A 21,269-nucleotide genomic window follows, 5' to 3' on the forward strand; every position below is an offset into this window, starting at 1 on the left:
GGGATGCCTCATTAATGCCTGGTGGGAGTAGAAGTCTAGGCTCTCCACCTAACCTTTGATAGCATGGGTGGGGATGGGACCATAGGTTTTTCTGGGTGGTTTACCTGGAAGAGAACAATTTTTTAAAAAATATTTTATTTATTTATTTGAGAGTGAGAGAGTGCACATGAGCAGGGGGAGGGGCACAGGGAGAAGCAGGCACCCCACTGAATGTGGAACCCAATGTGGGACTTATTCCCAGGACGCTGGGAATATGACCTGAGCTGAAGGCAGACACTTAACCGATTGAGGCACCCAGGAGAACAGTTTATTTTCTAAAAAATCTTCTGTATGGATAGGCTCTCCCTTTCCTGGTCTTTTGACTCAGGAAAAAAGGCTTTTTGAGGGTTTTGCTTTTGTTTGGTTGGTTGGTTGGTGGTGATGTTCTTTGCCTGATAACATTTCCAAATGGAGACATATGGAGCCAGAGGGAAACCCAGAGAATTTATCATCATGGTGGGCTAGCATCCTGAAGTCCTGGCTGGGGTCATCTGCCTTCTCTCCACTTTTCAGAGTAGTAGTTGTTGTTGCTGTTGTTTGTTTGTTTAATGTTTGTTTCTGATGTTTTTATGTGTACTTAGTTGGAGGAGTAAGGAAAAGTATATCTGTTTTGGACAGAGTTCTCTTTGACAAACTTGTTTGGTGTTCCAGAAAGTCACATTTTAAAGTTTTTTTTTTTTTTTTTTTTTTTAATTTGACAGAGAGAGAGATCACAAGTAGGCAGAGAGGCAGGCAGAGAGAGAGGGGGAAGCAGGCTCCCTGCTGAGCAGAGAGCCCATGCGGGGCTCGATCCCAGAACCCTGGGATCATGACCCGAGCCAAAGGCAGAGGCTTTAACCTACTGAGCCACCCAGGCGCCCAGAAAGTCACATTTTAAAAGGAAATAATTTTTTTTTAAAGAATGGTTTTTTATTTTCTTTTTAAGATTTTATTTATTTGAGAGAGTGTGTGTGTGTACGTGCCTGTGAGCAGGAGGGACAGAGGGAGAGAGAGAATCCCAAGGAGACTCCCATGCTTCTGCAGAGTCCAACACCCATGGTCCCAAGATCATGACCCTAGCCAAAATCAAGAGTCTGACACTCAACTGACTAAGCCACCCAGGCGCCCTGAAAATGGCTTTTTACTACTAGGCATTAAGGTATTGTTGGGCTGGAGAGTGTATGTTGGGAGTGGCGTGGTGGAGGAATTTAGGAGCCTGAGAGTCTCTGCTAGATCTCCTAAAAGCCACCACATCTGGCCCTTGGGGAGAACCAACCTCAGATACCCCGGGGGACAAACTGCTTCACCACTTTGGCCAGAAAGTGTTCCTTCAGTCTTCTGTGACACTTGTTGTGCTGCCCAAGGGGAAGGAGAAGGAAAACCCTCAGTTAAGTAAACATATCTTCATATTTCCCTGCGAGAGGTTGAATGGTCTAAGTTAGCTAACTGGTCCCATATGTTCAGCATTGATGGTTCAGACATGACTAGTTGCACCTTCGAAATGACAGATCATTTGTTTCATGTTATGAAAGTCTTAACTGGGGGTGAGCTGGTGGCTCAGCATCTGCCTTCAGCTCAGGTCGTGATCTCAGGGTCCTGGGATTGAGCCCCATGTCGGGCTTCCTGCCCAACAGGGAGTTTGCTTCTCCCTCTCCCTCTGCTCTCTCTCTGTGCTCTTCTCCCTGCTCGTCGTACTCTCTCTCTCTCTCTCTCAGATTAATAAATAAAATCTTAAAAAAAAGAAAATCTTAACTGCCATTTATTGCATGTCTGTGTGTGCCAGGCACTGCACGGAATTTTATGTGCAGTATTCTGCTATTCTTTCAGAAGGAGGTGTTAAAGATGAGGAGACTGAATCTCACTTGGACAAGTGACTTGCACAAGGTCATCTGGTCTCTGAGTGGCTGAGCTGGGTGGGGCTAAACATTGCTTCTTTGACTCCAGAGTTCTAGGTACCATGCTCCCCAACCACAGGCATTAAAACCTGAGCCTTCTGGGTGGGGTTCTCAGGTGGAACCCTTAAGGGCCCGTTTCCCCAAGGTGATTTGGGCTACTGGATCCATTCCCTTAGAGCAGGGGGGGTCTGACCGGGGCTACACATTAGAATCACTAGAAGATATGTTTTTTTTTTTAAGTCCGGATACCTGATTTGTACCCCTGACCATTAAACTCAAGCTCTGGAGGAAAAGCAGGCATCAGAACTTTAAAACCTGCTGTGGAGATTCCGATGTTCTGCTAGTTTGGAAGGCATGCTGGAGAGTTAGAAGGCAATGATAAGGAGTCATAGTCAGATTCTGGAACTCTTTTCTGGTTGAACTGGTGTTCCTCTGCAGAAAGGATTTGAGGGGTGCCGTCTGCTTGGGAAGCTTCATTTACAAAGCACTTCTACCAAAAAAAAGTTAAACGCCCAATTCAGGAAGTGGGGTACAGGCTAAAGGAGATCACGAGGAGCTGCTTAAAGGCCTTTGAGGCCCTTGGAACTTCATTGCAGAAGTGCGTGCACGAGAAGGAAGGGTGCAGACGGGGCTCTGCTTTTTTTCTTAAGCCAGAAGGAATACCAGGGAGAGTGGGGAAGGGATCCTGGGTATCAGCATTGTTGCCGAGAGGTCTGAGCTCCTCTACACCCTCCAAGCTGGGGCTCAGAGAGGTTGAATAGTTTGCTTGATGTGCTGGGGTCCCTGTTTGCCCCTTCCAGACCCACTGTTCACGCATCCCAGCAGGCCAGCCTATGGGAGGGCAACCAGGAACTCACTCCCTGGCACTCTGGCTCCAGCTAGTTTGAGCTAAAGGATACTAAGTTACATATATTTGACTGAGTAGATCTCTGTGTACTGGCATATCCATTGCTTATCTGAAATTCAAGTGTAACTGGAACGTCTTGTTTTTTATCTGGCAACACTATGCCTGTTGGGATGCGTGTGGAAAATCTGATCTGCCCACACCATGTTTTATACCCAACTTTGCTTTCTTCCCTCTGGGCAGGCATGCCAGTGGGTTTTTGCTGGCATTCCATCTTTTCTGCTGTCACACCACAGCTGTGACCCCTCCGTGCACAAGCAGCCAAACCATGTACTCCCCTTGCTTTCTAGTGAAGCCCCTGCTAGAGGCCATTCTGCCCCGGTCAGCTACCCAGTTTCTGCTAGCCGGGTTTTGCTGCACTTGGTACAAAAGGGACTGTTCAGGAGTCAGTGTCATCCCATGAATGGTCTTTTTTTGTGTGTGTCACTTTTCCCAAGTGGTGGAGTGCATTCACCCCAGCAAAGCTAACGTTTACCATTTACAGCTTGGGAACAATTGAGTCCAGTGATTTCGGGGTAAAGGTTTTTAAATTTTTCCCTCATTAAGTATTGCTGCTGCTGCTCTTTATCAATTGAGAAACCTTCATGTTTACGTAAAATGAAACAAAACAAAGTAGAAAGTTTCTATTTGTTCTGTGTTTGGCCTCAGCCAGTCGCAGGGATGGGGAAAGAGCTCTTAAACTAGATGACAGGCAAGCTGCCCAGGGTCATGGTTCAGATATCAGCCAGAAGGATGGGGGTGGGGGAAGGGAGACAGTCCAGGTATGGCCCTTTCTCTTGGAGGGGGACACAGGGCACTGCGGTGGAGGGGAGGGAGTGTGGGCCCCAAAAGCCTTTTTGTAAACTGCAAACGCACCGCTGAAGGAGGCCTTTCTTCCAGCTGTCGCGTGGCCACTTGATAGCAAAGCCACAACAGACAGCCAGGTCAGATAGACGGCCTTAGTTCCTGGGCAAAGGGCATCCTCCCCTCTGTCTGTCGCTGCTCCCCTGGACCACATATGCTTTGCAGGTGGGAAGCAAAGAACCCACAGGAGTTCCAGGCTAAGCCCTCACTCTTGCCTCCTCCTCTGGGCTTCCTGATTCTGAGGCTGAGCTTCAGGGAGCTCACTTGAGGCCTCTGTTTTGTTGTTTGAGGAAGTATAGAAAGAGCCAGACAGTGGGTCCCACAGGCTGGCACTTGAGTCCTCTGCTTATTTTGACATCCAGGCCAAGGTGCTACCGCTCTCCCTTTCCAGGCACCCAGGATTGTAAAGAAGATTGATGGCACTGGACACCCAAGGCAGGGTTGAATTAAATAGGGCTGGCCAACCTGTACTCTTCCTCCCAAAGGCCTGCCCACCCCCTGCCCAGTCATCCTCCCATGGTTTAGAGGGCCTCCAAGGCCCGGATGCTGCCCAGTGTACCCATTCCACCCACTACCCCAGACCTGCAATTTTAGCGCCTTCCGCTTCCTATATCCACCTGGGGTTGTAGTCCCAAGGCTTGGAGAGGAGGAAGGGAGCTCATATTATGAAAGCATTATGGAGACCAGCCAGCCCTACAAAGATACCTTTGAGCCCAGAGCCTTCTGGCCATCACAAGCCAAAAGTTTCTTTTCTCCTCTTGTTTGCAAGTGCCAATTATGTCCTTCCAGTGTTGCTGTTCCCTATGCACTGACCTCTCTGATTAGTCCCAGCACTCAGTCCTACAAGGCCCAGGCCTGGCCTCAGACATCCTACTTCAGGTGGCCAGCAGGCCCCAGGTGCAGATGCTAGCCAATGACAACAACGTCAGCCAAAATCTGTAGAATGTTCTAGCAGACTCTGGACATCTGGTCATGTCCTACCACCGAGGCACTCTTTGCAAGGGATCAGAGAGGCTAAAGAGCTCTTCTGAGGTCTTGTCTCAGGCAGCAGGTGTCTTTCCTGGGCATCCACTGAACAGTACTAACCACCAACCATCCCACTTACCATCACACACACTCAGCAAGTATGCAGCCACTATTCGTGGACTTAAAGGTGGGATGTGTTAGTTGATGACACAGAAAGTAGACTGCTCGCTAGCATTCCCCAACTGACCGATTGTGAGTCTACCGGACTAAGGTCCCTAAATGTCTGGCCCACTGTGGCTGGTGGAAAGGTGCTGCTTCAGAGGCATGCCAGCATCCCATCTCTGTCCCACTCCCAGCCACAGGAGTGTCCCTGCCTGGGCCACCTCTCTTCCCTGCTCAGCCTTCAGAACTTTGCCCACATCACACTCATTTAGTCCATGGAAGTTCACTGCGCATTGAGTCCGTGTCATACATCCTGCTGGGTTCCGGCGATGTCACTTCCAGCTTCTGAGGAAGCTGTAAATTTGTTAAGAAAAACAAGGTGAACCTGCATGAAACAGTGGACATTGTATCTACCCAGTTTATTTGTTGCATATTTGCTAATCATGTCCCATAAGCCGTCCCTGCGCTCGGCACTGGACGTCCATGAGGGAGACACGATCCCTGTCTGTACAAAGCTGGTGTCGGAATCTGGTCAAGGGCTGAGTGGTGATGAGGATCCGGCAGGGATGCTCCATCAGCAGCTGCAGGGCTGGATGGGCGTGGCCCCCTGCAGCTGACAGCGCAAGCTGTGGGAATAGCTGGACAGCGACTCTCCCACCTGGCTGGGAGGCCAGTTATCCAAGGCTACTTAGTAGCAGTTATTTAGGTATGGTTGAACTTCCCACTTCATTGGCTTATCCAGTGCACAGAAGGAAACAGTCTGGAAAGGGGAGGAGCAGAGGGTGAAGTTTCTTGTGAATTACACCCAGATTATAGCAGGAAGCAGCCGGCTTTTCCCTGTGCAGCTGCAGTAGAGTGGACCAAACTGTCATTCAGTCTCTGTGGGCTTTAATAATCTCTCACACTTACTAAACATTGTCTCCAGTGTGTGTCCATCTAACCCGCTGTCATGTTGCCTTTCGCTGTCTTAAGGATGAGTTAACAGGAGCACAGTTGGTGAGAACTAAAAGGTTGGTTGTATAAGCAAGCCTTGTTGGCCTAGTCTCCTCCTCCTGTCATAACTCCCTCCCTCCCCAATAATTTTAAAGTGGTCCACTTCTGTAGGGAAAAACAGGGGGAGGGGCGTTATACATGGAAGTAGTCAAAACAGTGAAAAGTTAGCAACTTAACACGTGATCTCTGACTGGTCATTGCCTTGGCCCTTGGGTCCAAAACCTGGGATTGGTTATTTTGCCTTTTTTTCACATTATTTGTAATCACTCAGGGCCCCCTGTCTGCACTGCAGAATTCTAAAGCACCATTGACACAGACCGTTAAATGAATGGCAACCCCGCCAGCGCCCCCCATAGTTGTGCAGTGGGAACCTCACCATCCTCACCATCCGTGAGGAGTTGTTCAGCCCTTGCACTCAACCCCTATAAATCAGCCCCTCTCAGGTATTGGAGAGTGGCAGGTTTTTACTGATTCACAATAAAATAAGAAAATAGTAAGAAACAGAGGCGCCTGGGTGGCTGTGTTGTTTGAGTGTCTGACTCTTGATTTTGGCTCAGGTTGTGATCTCGGGGTCCTGAGATGGAGCCCTGTGCGGGGCTCCCTGCTCTGTGCAAAGTCTATTTGTCCATCTCCCTCTTTTCCTCCCATGCTTGTGCTCTCTTCTCTCTCTCTCAAATAAATGATGGGTAAAAATCTTTAAAAAGAGAGAGAGAAAGAAAGAAAGAAATAGGGATGGTTGGACGGATGGCTGGATGGATCAGTTACTTAAGCAGCTGCCTTAGCTCAAGTCATGATCAATCCCAGGATCCTGGGATCAATCCTTGCATCAGGCTCTGGCTTAGCGGGGGGGTCTGCTTCTCCCTCTCCCTTTGTTCTCTCTCTCTCTTTCAAGTAAATAAATAAAATCTTTAAAAAAAAGACCAATAGCTAACAGTTACTGAGTGCTGACTATGAGCCCAACATAGGAATTCGTCCTTTCTTGCTAACAGCAACTCTGTGGGGCACCATTATTGCCACCCCGCTGTGAGGAAGCTGAACCAGAAGCCCCCCCTGGCCTGTACTGTTCTTGTAACAGCCAGAATCATGACCACTCCAGAGAACTCCCCTGTGTTCTGAGATTACATCCTTCCTAAGAACTCGTGTCAGACTGACCTTTCTGTTGCAGGATGGTGGCGGTAGTGAGTTTGGCCCCTCGCCTACCCCCATCCTTCCTGCTTCCTGGCCGCTCTGCTGGTTAGGTCTTCGCTATCTTCCTGGCAGGTTCCCCACCTCCTGGCCTCCTCCTTCCTGCTCCTCTTGCTCCCACTCAGCCGGATGTCAGTGCCAGGGTCAAGTATGGCTATGACCTTCCCCCTCCCCTGCTCAGAAACCTTCCAGGAATGGTTGCTGCTTCAGACAGGACTCGGGGCTCTCCACGGTCAGCCTGTATTTACTCTCTTGATCACTTTGGTCCGAACATGGGAACGCCACCCTATGGCTGCATTCGTGTTCCCAAACTATTAGGGCCTCCTCTTTCTCTTCAGTTTCCCACCACTCCTGCCGCTTGAAACCCTGTCCACTTCCCCTCCCTCCTCTAATTCATGCCTTTACTTATTCATTCAACACACCTACTTTGAGCATCATCGATGAACTGGCTACAGGGCGGGTACAAGGCCTCTTGGGGCTCTCAGTCCAATAGGAGAGAAAGAACTGAATGAGAAATCATAGGAGGTGTTACAAAGGGGAGGGCCCCAGCACCTGATGGAGGAGGGCTAAGTAGTCAGGGGTGGGGAGGGACCAGGGAAGGCCTCTCTGACACTATCAAAACCACCCCCCCCCCGACCCCAGTTAGCTATATCCCATTTCCCCTGTAACTCCTGGGTCCCTCTGCTGCTCCCCCTCTGGGGCAAGTGCCTTTCTGTCCCCCATTAGACTATCACAGCAAATCTTAGACCCAATGCTATGTAAGTACTGGTTGGGAATTGAATCATTGTGCCCACTCCTGGCAATTCAACTCATGGAGCTTAGCTATCTTTTCAGCCATCGTAGTGATTACAGGGTAGGTTTGCTCTCCTGACATCATCTGAGTGGGTGGCTGGCCCTTTAGTTTGTTCGGTGAGCTGCTTAGCTCATAGAAAACTGAAGACTGTATCCAACTGTAATCAGGGGTTATTTTGCAGGGTTGGGATTACAAAACAGGTTTTCATTTTATATTTTTTGTGTTTCTATAAATATTTGAATTTTCCACTACCAACTTGGGTTACCTTTATCATTTAGCATTTTAAATGTCTTCAAGTAAATTAAACAAACCAAAGAATTATTTGCTTCTCCCACTCCACTTGTTTGCTTTCTATTTCAAGAAAAACAAAGTTATCCAGACGTACCGCTGACTTCCCATTCCCATGGATGTCAGTGAATAAGGACCATAGACAAGTTTGCTGACCTAAGAGGCAAAGGTGAATTGTAAGTGCTTCAAAGCCTCAAGAAAAAGAGCATTCTTGTGAACGGTCTGAAGGCATAAAAGAAACGGCCAGAGCATTCATAACTGCAGAAAGTGTCCCCAAATTCAGAGGAGATAGTGGAACTGGATGGGACCCAGGCAGAGCTTTGCTGTTCCCTGCTAAGAGCCCAGGCCTACACTCATGCATAAGATTTGCCTGGCATGGGGGCGAGAGGAGAGGCAGGGGCCCCTCTCTGCAGAGTCGCCCTGACCTCCACTCCCTGGAATAAATGAACGCTCCCATCACAGCACACTCATCCATCTGGATGGCTGGGCTCAAGGCCAGCCTATGGCTGACCCACATAGCCTCCTGCAAAGCTTGCAGAGGGCCCCTGCTCTCCCACAACCACTGAAACCTCAGGCTAAAGGGAAGCAGTGAGCTTTCCCCAGTTTCTTTCAGTGAAATCTCTTCTTCTCCAACCTGGCATTCACCTTAGAGGTAGTTCTCAAATGCATCAACTATGAGAGCCGACCTGGGTTGAAAGAGTACGTAGAGAAGACTTCCTAACAGGAGCTGTGACCTTCAGCTGAGGAAGATGTGCAGGCCAGAGTGACTTGGCAGGGAGGAAGCCAGAGGAGCAAATTCTCAGATCCTGTCTTCTGCCCCCCAAATCTCCTCTTTGTATCTCCATTGGCCAGATAAGTGCTTAGTTGACTTCTTATCCTAAACATTACTTGTTGTTTATTTGAAATTCGAGCTTAACTAAGCGTCCTGTGTTCCTATTTGCTAAATCTGGCACAGCTCTAAGCAGAGACCACCCTACTCACACACACACACACACACACACACACACACACACACACACACGCACACAGGAGCCCAGGAGGGTGTGACATTCTGAGTGTGGCAGAGGGACAGCCACTGAGTGGGTACCCCCAGTCACTTACTCACAAAATGCCTGTGAATCTCCCATTCTTTGCCTGTCTCAAGCACTTGAGGCCAACATATTCGAATCCATAATCACCAGCAGAGAATGTGTGCTCCAGAAGTGCTACGAAAAAAAAAACAGAACAATTACTATTGTGGGCCAGTATTTTTAGAAATACTCATGGGCCAGATGAAATCAACATTTCCAGGTCCATTCTAGCGGGCAAGCATTTTACTGGAAGCTCCAAGTCATTCCATAGTCATGAATGACTGTCATGAATGACTGATGTTTTCCCCCATATCTATAGATGGGTCACGTTGAGGCACAAGAATCGTAAGCTCCTGTCTTTGTGACAGGTAGTAGCCTTTGCAAGATCACGGTTGGATTTGTGGCATAGTCTGTGACGGGAGCACAGTGAGAAAAGTGATCTCAGGGGCCATCACCTTCCTGCCATGCTGTTGAGTTGGGTATGAAGGACTTTATCCATTTTTAAAAAATGGGTAAAAATGGTCAAAAGGTGCAAAGGTCCAGTTATAAAATAAGTAAGTCCTGGTGATGTAATATACAGTAGGGTGACTATTGTTAACAGTATTGTATTGTAAAAAAGCCAAAATACTGTATTGTATGCTCTCTGCCTAAGAGAGTAGGTCTTTAAAGTTCTCATCACAAGAAAAAAAATTTTATAACTGTTGTGATGGTAGTCAGCTAAACTAACTAGATAAACATTTTGCAATATATATAAATATCAAATCATTATGTTGTATACCTGAAACTAATATAATATGTCAGTTGTATCTCAATTAAAAAAAAAAAAGAAAAGTAAATTTTTGAATGGGTACCTGGGTGGCTCAGTCGGTTAAGTGTCTGACTCTTGATTTCAGCTCAGATTATGATCTCAGGCTTGTGAGATCGAACCCGCATCAGGCTCCATGCTGAGCATGTAACCTACTTAAGATTCTCTCCCTCTCCCTCTGCTCCTCCCCACACCTGCCTCTCTTATGCTTACACGTGCTCTCTCTCTAAAAAAAATAAAAATTAAATTAAAAAAAGGAAACAATTTTTGATGGGGGGAGTTCTAGTTCTTAAACATTCTTTAGGAGATAAGTAAACTGATGAATGAACTTGTGAATGAGAATATACATCCAGACGTGTGTTAAATACGTTCTGCTCATGTTTTCTAAGGACACTGAGGATACCCCAATTCTCTCCCATCATGGCCTTAGAGATTGGGAACCGATTTGGAAAACCCCATTATTTAAAAGGCTTAAAGTCAGGGCCGCCTGGGTGGCTCAGTGGGTTAAGCCTCTGCCTTCGGCTCAGGTCATGGTCTCAGGGTCCTGGGATCGAGCCTCGCATTGGGCTCTCTGCTTGTGATCTCTCTCTGTCTGCTCAATAAATAAATAAAATCTTTAAAAAAAAAAAAAGGCTAAAAGTCAGATTTCTGTTTTGCAGCTGTGGCAGAGGTGAGGGAAGAAACCAAGCCTGACCTCCCATTGCCAGGAGGCCTGCAGGCTAACCACGTGCCATTATCCCTTCCTCACACCAGTGGGTACCAGCCTATCACGATGTCTTCACCAACCCAGCCTGGACGACCGCCTACAGGGAGTGCAGCCCATGCCAGGGTGACCTCTGCTGGGTCAAAGCTCCTACCGCCTCTGGCATTTAATCATACAATCGGCCACATAATACTCTCTGAACATAAGGATGTCAAATTTAATTGCTCCATCAATATACCTACTACGTACCAGGACATTGCAGTTATTTCTTGGTGGAAGGATGGGAAGGAGTTGGTCGGGGCCCATCATGCCATTACTCAGTTTTATCCAGATGACGAAGTTACAGCAATAATCGCTTCCTTCAGGTAAGTGTTCTTTCTTCCTTTCCTTTTTGAATGTTGTTATGTTATTTGTGATTCAAAAGTAAAAACCTCCTAAGTTGAAAGACGGTTTTTTGGTTTCTGTGTGAGCAGCCTTCCGGGTGCCATTAGAGTACAGATTCACAGCAGACAGTCTGTGTGGTTGATCTCTTTTATGTGGATCTTGGCCCCATTCAAACTGGATTATCAGAGGCTCTGCCTTCTGGGGAACCACTCCCCCCACCCCGATGTGCAAGTCATGTCAAGCTCCCACTTGACTCAAGAGCTTTCCCAGTGAGTGGGAACACTGTTGGTTTTTTGTTTTTTTTTTTTAAGATTTTATTTATTTATTTGACACAGAGAGAGACACAGTGAGAGAGGGAACGCAAGCAGGGGGAATGGGAGAGGAAGAAGCAGACTTCCCGCTGAGCAGGCAGCCCAATGTGGGGGTCGATCCCAGGACCCCGGGATCATGACCTGAGCTGAAGGCAGCTTCTTAACAACTGAGCCACCCAGGCACCCCAGGAACACTGTTTCCTTCCTGGTGTAAAGAGACATCTAAATTACCCCATGGGCATGGAGCTTTGAACACATTCCCATCCCTTTCATTGGCCTTATCCCCCCTCTCTCTTCCACCTGTCCCCAGCATCCCCTGCTTCTGCAGATCATGGTGCTGACGTAGCCCTCATGCCTGTTGGGGTGGGGAAAAGCTGGAAAGTCTATAAAGGCTGGGGAAATGAGAAAACCTTAAGCCACCTGGGTCACTGTCTCCGTGTTCCACTCTGTTTTGGCAAGGGCCAGCCGAATGTGTTGGTGGGGGGAGGGTTGGCAGGGCAAAGCCAAGTCAGCACGTACATCTGGAAGAATCTGTTGTCCCGAGGATTGCGTCATTGTATTTTCAGCATCCTGCAGACAACCAGCTGCTTCTCCTCTCCACCCTCCCTGTTTTATTTTCTACTCTCTCCTCTTTCGCTAGGACGGGTTTGGGTGTTTTGTTTTGTTTGGTTTTGAGTCAGAGTCTCCTTGCGTGTACAGCTTGGGAGTTCAGTGGACCTGTGGTCCTAGAAAGCTCCAAACGAGGTCAGAGGCACACAGCTGGAGCAAGTGCCTTTTTCCATGGGATTCCTCCACTTCAAGCAGAGCCCTCTTTGATCTGGGACATTTTCACTTTCTCTGGCCTGATACTCGTGGCTGTCCGAGACAATGTCATGTCTTCTGGTGAATCATTTTGTTTCCTTTTCAGAAAACTGCCTCAGAGATGCCACAAGGCTGACAACTCCAGTTCGAGTTGAGTGTGTCCATACTTCCACGAGATACACCCCCCTTTTTGTGTGTGTGTGTGTGTGTTTTTTCTAAGTTATAGGCTTGGTTAGCATCAAGGCAAAGAACACAGCTCTCATATTTTCCACCGGTTGATATAAACTCGGGCTGGGTCTCTCGGGCTGCCATTCTCAGCCAGTGGCTGAGACCACTCAAGAGACTTGACTACATACTTTTCTCCATCAACTACAAAACACAGATGTTTTACCATGCTATGGACACAGCTTCTGATGAGAGATCACCATTTAATAATGAATAAGGAGCAGGTTATTTTTTCTTAAAGATTTTATTTATTTGAGAGAGAGTGAGTGAGAGAGAGATAGTGAGTAAGCATGAGCAGGGGGAGGGGCAGAGGGAGAAGCAGACTCCCCACTGAGCAGGGAGCCGTGCAGGGCTCTATCCTGAGACTCCGGGATCGTGACCTGAGCCGAAGGCAGGCGCTTAACCCACTGAGCCACCCAGGTGCCCCTAAGGAACAGTTTAAAGGCTTAAAGAAATAGAAAGCTGACACATTGTGTTCATCAGGTATCATTAGGAAGAAAGCACTACCCTGCTGACTCTCTGGGTTGGGAGTCCTGAATAGGGGTCCTGCCACTGGCCAGCCAGAAGACGATGGGTGAGCTGCCTTCTTGCCAAAAAGATGAGTTTGGACTCCATGACCAGCAGCTTCAGGTGTGTTCAAAGAGGCCATGAAATGATACCAAAGGACATAAACTGGAGGTTTTTTTTTTTTTTAATTTTTAAATTTCTTATAAATATATGATGTATTATTAGCCCCAGGGATACAGGTCTGTGAATCACCAGGTTTACACACTTCACAGCACTCACCATAGCACATACCCTCCCCAATGTCCATAACCCCACCACCCTCTCCTGACCCCCCTCCCGCCAGCAACCCTCAGTTTGTTTTGTGAGATTGAGTCTCTTATGGTTTGTCTCCCTCCTGATCCCATCTTGTTTCATTTATTCTTTTCCTACCCCCCAAACCCTCCATGTTGCATCTCCACATCCTCATATCAGGGAGATCATATGATAGTTGTCTTTCTCTGATTGACTTATTTCGCTAAGCATAATACCCTCTAGTTCCATCCACGTCATCACAAATGGCAAGATTTCATTTCTTTTGATGGCTGCATAGTATTCCATTGTATATATATACCACATCTTCTTTATCCATTCATCTGTTGATGGACATCTAGGCTCTTTCCATAGTTTGGCTATTGTGGACATTGCTGCTGTAAACATTCGGGTGCACGTGCCCCTTCGGATCACTACGTTTGTATCTTTAGGGTAAATACCCTAAACTGGAGAGTTTTTAAACTTAAAGTAGATAGTGGCGTATCTTGGGATTTGTGTCTTCAGAGTTCAGAAGGGGACCTGGGTCATATCTTTAGAACTTTAGAAAAAAGGTTATACTTTTGCACAGATTCAGCTTCATTTTCATAAACTCATTCTGAAGGGGAAAAAATCTTATCAGACTTCCAAACTAAGCCGTAAAACAGATATAGTGCTCAGAATTCTTATAAATGTTGGACGCTGTGCTGAATTGAGTAGCTTGGGGGACAATACCGAGTCTAATATCTTTCAACTGTATTAAAGTCATGTTCAGGTGACCCAGGAACTGTATAGTGATTCATTATCGTGAATTAATCAAGATTATAAATATTTGTGTAATTTCTTGGCAGGAGAGAAGGATGTTGGAGACCCTGAATTTGATATCTTATAGATGAGGACCCTGAAGTCCCTACGAGCAGGGTGACTTTTCCAGGGTCACTAGGGAGTAAGCTGTCACCCTTAAGCAGGGGGCTTGATTTGCATACCTGCGGTGTCTTCTGTTCTCACGTAGCATGGGCCCTAAAACAAATCTACTCTGGTTTCCAGTAAAGAGTTAAAGATTAGTGTGAGGCTTTCCATGTGTGGAATTTAATCAAAAATTCATTAGCCTGTAGTTTTATTGGAGTTGCCATTAATAATACCTGTATGGACCACAGGTATTTAAGGGAATGGACAAAATACAGATGTGTGTATATTGGCAGAGGTCAGAGGAATTATGGAGAGAAACATAAAGTATTTCGAGTCAGGACATGGAGCCATTATTGTATAAGGTGTTATAAGAAAGGCTGGAATTCACATGAATTTTGAAAATGACGGGCTCTCCAAATTGAGGCCCCCACAGCACTTTGTACCAACATATATCCTTTAATTAAGAAGCAGTTGGGGGTTGCTGGAGACTGACAAGATTGTGGATGTGATTTAACTTTCTTAGTCTTTCTCGGTTCCACATTTCCTCTTCTATATCAGGCAGACCCTACACTTACACTCCCAAAAGCTCCATTCTGAAAACAAGTGTTAGTCAAGTGTCTGGTCTTTGACCCTAAAACAAGACCTGTTCTGATTGAAGGTGTACATGAAGGTGTGTGCGCACTTAAGGCAGTGGAGTTTTCCCCTCTTATTTCTTCCATTGCTTCCACACACACCCCCCCCCCTTTCCCATGGTGGCCCAATGCCATCATGGCGCCCTCTCCCTTCCAAAGGAAGAAAAAACCATGATAAAGTAATTTACACTAAGGAAAGTGTTCACATCACTGGTGACGTCATTTTAGACACGAGAGTAGAGATCTGTTTTTCCCCCAAATCACCACACAGGCAGCTGCTCACCAGTTATAAAAACGGCCAGCCTTGCTCATGAAAGTGTTTACAGGCACCTTACTGGAAGAACAACTGCCTGAATGAACATCTGGACGTTGGGGTAAGGAGGGTAGAGCTGGTCTGTGTCCTGCCTGGACCTGTGAACAGTATAGAGGGAAAGAGAGAACCTGAGGTCAGGAGCAGAAGTACTAAGATAGTGTTAATATGTTAAGGTGGTGTTTCCTTCAGATTATAGACTTGGCCTTGAAGGGGAAATCAGGGGAAAGGACGTGGCATCTCCCAGGAGTCAATTCATCTTTCAGTCATACCTCAGTTGACTGAAACTGGGGGATGGGTGAGAGGGTAGAAATGACAGATGTTCACATGCATTAAGTACAAGTCCCCCCTACTTGGGCAAGACTAAAGGAGATGTAACATCATGAGGGAGAATGTTCCTGAAAGATTTTAGAAACTGCTTGGTCTTAGTTCCTGTAGGTATATATTTTCAAGTTATTTTTTTTAATTTTTTTTTAATTTTTTTTAATTTATTTATTCAACAGACAGAGATCACAAGTAGGCAGAAAGGCAGGCAGAGAGAGAGGTGGAAGCAGGCTCCCCGCCGAGCAGGGAGCCCGATGTAGGGCTTGATCCCAGGACCCCAGGATCATGACCGGAGCTGAAGGCAGAGGCTTTAACCCACTGAGCCACCCACCCAGGTGCCCCTCAAGTTATTTTAATAGTGATATATGTACTTTGTTAAATACTTAGAAAATACTATACACATACAGAGAAACTGTGGCCCACAACCCCGAGGAATCTTTTCCAACCACATATAAATTTAGTATTCCTGAAATGAAATTGGCATTTCATGACACTCGTTTCTCTCATCTAACGTTATGTCTTCCTGTATAATTAAAAGTCTTCAGAATATTTCAGTGGTTCTATACAGCACTGTGCCCTGCTGTGGTAAAATGGAAACACATGTAGAAGAATGTAAATGAAATTGTAAAGGGAAAACCTTAAAGATTATTTTCAAAATGCCAACACTCCGGGCACATACAGGGGAAGAAATAACTGATATGGTACTTCAAGTCTAGATGCCCTCTTTCACTTGAATGTCTATTATAGGTGTAGGAAATGCTTGGTGTCCGCTAGCGGGTTGTGGTATTCCTAATTGATGGCTTGGGGATTAATCCTAAAAATTGCACCCCCACCCTGCATACCCCATGTTCCTGACCTCATCCTGAATGGTGTGAAGCTCAGGCCGCTTTTCTCCAGAGCTCCTTGCTTTTGTCCTTTGCAGGACTTTAAGTCAGAGGGCTGGGCCACCCCTTTGGCTCTCCCACCGACCATATGGTGCCTCATTTGCATATCAACTTGATACCAACTTGAAACTGTAGCTCAACCATTTGTGCAGATCCCAAGATGCTGCATAGCCAGGGTCTTTCCCTGGAGTCTCTCAAAGAGGGTGTAAGTTGGGGGTACACTCTGGCTTTTGCGGAAACACCCAACGGTCCGGTAAAGCGTTCCAGGCCATCACCAGCCATCAGACCAGAAGACTGGGGAGACCAGCTCTCAAGTAAAAACAAAAGCCGCTGTTCCTGTAGGCAGCCAGCGCCTGCAGATTTAGTTTATTGGGGTAATTTGTGGCCAAGGGAAAGGATTTGATATGTTTTCTGTGTAGCCTCAGGATTCTCCACTGGGAATGAAATTCTAGCTTAGTTGTCAGGAGCTAAAGCTGGAAGGACTTTATTGGTTTCTAAAAGTTGGGGTTCTTTAAAAATTTTTTTCCATTTTTAATTTTTTTCTTGTGGTAAAATATACATAAGCTACAATGTACTGTTTTAATCCGTTCCGAGCGTACCGTTCAGCGGCACTAAGTGCATTCACTCTGTTACGCAGCCCTCACCACCAACCCTGTCCAGAACTTTCTCATCCCCTCAGAGGGAAACTCCATGCCCATTAAAGCCTAATCCACATCCTCTTTTCCCCCAGTCCTTTCTTTTCTACTTTCTTTCTCTGCAACTTACTCTAGGTACCTCATATAAGGGGAATCGTGTAATATTTGCTCTTTTTCTGTTTCTTTTAAGAACACGGTAGCACTTAGCTGCTCCTGAAGAGCCATTCCAGAGCAAGGCCGTCTAGCTGTGAGAGGTCTGCGGGACAGGGAGGCTCTGTGTGTCCTTGCAGCTGGCCCTGGGGCTCTGTCCAGGTGGTTCCTGTCTAGACGCGGTGGCTGAGTCCGTGTGGTGGCTTTGGTTTTTCCCTGATTCAGATGTTTGTATTTGACCAAAATCTGACACGATTTTTATACCTTCTTGGAAGCGATGCATACACATGGTAAATAAAATATTCCAACAGTTCAAAAATCCTCTCTTCCACTCCAGCCTCCAGCCGTTCCCCAGCAAAGAGCTGTGGTTATCCATGTCTTTGGTATCTTTCGGAGATATTCAGTTCATATGAGTCGTGTGTGTGTGTGTGTGTGTGTGTGTGTGTGTGTTGTGTGCGCGCTCCTGGCCCCAGAGTTCATCTGTTAAAATATTCCAGCTCTGGTTAAATCAATACCCAGGAGTCAACGTTTTTTGTGGCTCTGTAAATACTGTTTTCAGTTGAGTCACGTAGTAGGTTCTGATTACATCTTACTTCTTTATAGCTTTTTGATTTTCCTCAATTTAAGAGCTTCCTTATTGGTTAGTTTGCTTAACTTTCTTAAGTATCAATCTCTCATTTGTCCCTAAACTCTAAAAGCATCTTCTCGCAAAGTGATGAAATTACTAGGCATCTTCTCGCAAAGTGATGAAATTACTAGGCTTGATTTTTTTTCCTAGGAGTTGCCTATCCTGGAAATGTCCCTCCTCCTGCTCCAGTCAGGGCAGCTTGCCCCCCAGCTCTGGGGTACAGCTCAGTCATGCTACCATCGTGGGGGCCCTTGTGGCTCCCGTTTCCACCAGGAGCTCCAGGTTCCACATACCCTGACCCCCAACCCCACCTCTTGGCTTTGACTCCCAAACTTTGGCACAGAGCCCACCCTCTACTAGCGTGGATTTTGCATGTCTGAAAATGTCATTGTTTTTTCTGCCTTCACCTTGAGGTAGTTTGGCTGGATACAGAATTCAAAAGGAAAATAATTTCCTGTTGTCGTTTGGAAGTCATTGATTTATCTCCTTTTCGCTCACAGATTTTTTCTTGACAAGTATGGTGCTGTTCTGATTAATGGGTTGTGCTGCTTTACTTCTCTCTGGAAGCTTCTGGGATCTCCACTTTATCTTGGAGCGGTGACATTCCCTGGTGAAGCCCCTTAGTGGGTCTTTTCTCTCCCAGTGTGCTGCCCACCTAGGGGCCTGATTAGGAAAGACCCAGATCTCCAGTTCTGGGGCATTTTCTTCAGTTATGCTCCCCTTCCTGTGTTCTTTCTGGAACTCCTCTTACTCAGTTGTTGGAACGCCTAGATTGCTATTCTGAGCTCAGAGCCTTCACTAGGGAGCCTCCAGAGCCTGCCTGCTGTTTCCTTTAGGGAGAGGGAGGAGCTCAGGGACAACCGCTCCTGTGTCCACCTCCCCCCTCCCTGCCTTCAGCTCAGCAGCCTTTACTTACTTGTCTAGGAGGTAAAAATTAGAGCTATCTTAGAAAATCTTTCCTGCACTGTAAGTAAGATGGCTCCTGACTTGCTAATTAACGCAGGCACATAGCCCTTCCCCCCAGAGGATTGGTCACCTTTTCCTGATAATGAATGACTCAAGTTTTGATCATGTTCTCTTTGCACTCTCCTTTTCTACTCCTGGCCTGGATTTTCCTTCTTTGCTGATTGGCTTAAGGTACTCCTAGACTTTTTGTGCCTTTTGTGTCTGACTTCTGCAGCCCAGGTTGGGCTGTTAAAATAATTAACTTACGCCTAATGTTTTCTCTCAATTCTCTGGGGCCTCTGCACAGATGTATTTTGCATCCTCGGGCTGCTTTCCTGAGGCTCTGCCCTGCATGCCTCTGTGGCCTTCACTCTCCCTCTGGTCCCTGGCTTCCTAAGTACGTGGCAAACCTGCTACAACACCAGGGTCCCAGACCCCAACCCAGAGCCAGGTCTTCAAAGGTATGGCTGTCCTCATCCCGTCAGATCTCATCATCAGTCCGGCCCCTGGGTCTTGCCTCAAGAAAAGAATTCCTCTTATAAATGAACTTGTGAAATATGTTGAAAAGACCCCCCTCTTCAGTAGCCATGACCTTGGTATTTTTTTGGAACCGCAGAGAAGACTAGACTGGTCAGCCACATAGGATCTTCAGGAGCTTCCAAGAGCAGGGTGCACCATTCAGCTACCAGCTGATACTCATGATGGACAGTGCCCCATCCTAGACACATGCTTCTCTTCTTTTCTCTTCCTGCCACCATGACATTCATGGAAGTTTACCAGAAGAGTGTCGGCTAGGCCCTTATCTGGAGCTGTGAGGTCTCCTCCCATGTTCTCCTGGTGACCTATAGACATCGTGACCTTGGTTCCTGCCCTCAAGCATGGAGAGACCTGGCCTTTCTTTGCCCTTGAGTCTTTCCTAAGTGCAACATTCATTCATCAGGGGCAATTCCAAAATTATACCACTCCTACACGGGAATGAGGGGAAAGGTGAAGACAGTATTCTAAGTCAGTCGGGGCGCTGCTCAGGTTGGCACATCAGGAAATGCAGGTAACAGGTGAGAGTCACTTTATTCGGTCTTGGAACTAATACAGCGGTAATGTTAACCCAGGCAGCTCTGGTTCCCCTGGTTCCGAGTGACATCATTGTTGTTGTTGTTTTAAGATTTTATTTACTTATTTGAGAGAAAGAGAGGGAGAGAAAGCATGAACAAGAGGGCACAAGCAGGGGAAGCTGCAGAGGAAGGGGGAAAAGCAGACTCCTCACTGAGCAGAGAGCCCAATGTGGGGCTCAGTCCCAGGACCCTGGGATCATGACCTGAGCTGAAGGCAGATGCTTCACCAACTGAGCCACCCAGGTGCCCCTAATTGACACCACTCTTGACATATATTTTAGTTACTCTGCTGATCAGAAGTGAAAAGGGATCTGCAAAATGGCATTATTGGGGAGAAGTTGTAATTTAAAATTCCTGGGGCACCTGGGTGGCTCAGTCAGTGAAGCATCTGCCTTCTGCTCAGGTCGAGCCCCATTCGACCATCAGGCTCTCCACTCAGCGGGGGGGCCTGCTTCTCCCTCTGCCTGCTGCTCCCCCAGCTGTGCTCTCTTTCGCTCTCTGTCAAATAAATAAATAAACTTTTAAAAAAAAAATGTTCCTTGTTTATTCTAAAAACGTGTGTTCAACCTCCAGGCCTAGGCGCCTTACTGTGGCAGCTTGGCTCCTGACGCCCTGTGCTGTGTTTATCCTGGCAGCTGCCGCCTGTTGCCTATGGGACCCATGGGCCAAAATGGTGTCTCCTTACACCTTGCCAGCTTCCTGATCTCTTTTAAGCGTTAGGTCTCCGTCCTCAACAAGGACTTTATTTTGCTTTGGGATAAATAAATTGTATCAGGGAGCAAGCTGCTGGAAAAGAAAATGGACCCCTCCATGGTTTTCTTTTTTCACTTTTCTTCTCTCGCCATGACCTTTCCTCTGTCTGGTGAGCCCAGTAGAAGAAATCAGCGTCTTTGGGCCAGGGAAGGTGTCGTTCCTTGGAGGGTCTCTACGAGCATTTCAAAGAGTTCCTCATTCCCTCACCCCTTCCCACCTCTAGCTAAGGACTGCTGTGGTGTAACTTCCTGCTTGTAACATGCTGGAAGGGTGGAAAGCAGGATTCTCAAGCTCGTAGAGCCAAGGCCACCTATTTATAGCAGATACTTTACAACATGTCATGTTCAAACTGTAGTATAAGGAAACAAAATAAAGGTGATCTGTAATCAAATAATATGAATGCAAACGGGGCACCTGGGTGGCTCAGTCAGTTAAGCGGCTGCCTTCGGCTCAGGCCATGATCCCAGGGTCCTGGGATTGAGCCCCACATTGGACTCTCTGCTCAGTGGAGAGCCTGCTTCTCCTCTCCCTCTGCCTGCTGCTCTGCCTACTTGTGCTCTCTCTCCATCTCTCTAATAAAAAAATAAAATCTTTTAAAAAATATTTTTAAAAAATTAAAAAATAAATATGAATGCAAACATACAAATGCCAGGCATGACCACTCCAGGAGAGAGGATAGAGTACACAGGGACTGGCATCCTGGCACTCCTGCACACACAGGGCAGCTGCAGGTGGAGAGGTGCTGTCAGTGATCTGAGTCACGGCCAAGTTCCAGACACCACAAAGGGATGGTAGTCACCATGTTCAGGTAATTGCAGCCCTGGGAAATTAGGTGGCTGTTAAAACCAG

At 46.9% G+C, this 21,269-nt stretch overlaps 1 protein-coding gene across 1 annotated transcript in view; it reads left to right on the forward strand.

Annotated features, from left to right (window-relative positions):
- The window catches only part of LOC111158416 (MER proto-oncogene, tyrosine kinase), a 111,421-nt gene that overhangs the window by 17,998 nt on the left and 72,154 nt on the right, over positions 1-21,269 (forward strand). Inside the window, exon 2 of the mRNA XM_022520418.1 lies at positions 10,582-10,990. Coding sequence (XP_022376126.1) covers positions 10,582-10,990 — 409 coding nt within the window. The remainder of the gene's footprint in view (positions 1-10,581; positions 10,991-21,269) is intronic.

Source organism: Enhydra lutris, unplaced genomic scaffold, assembly GCF_002288905.1.
Source record: "Enhydra lutris kenyoni isolate GAN:26980312 unplaced genomic scaffold, ASM228890v2 scaffoldscaffold59, whole genome shotgun sequence".
Lineage (NCBI taxonomy): Eukaryota > Metazoa > Chordata > Mammalia > Carnivora > Mustelidae > Enhydra > Enhydra lutris.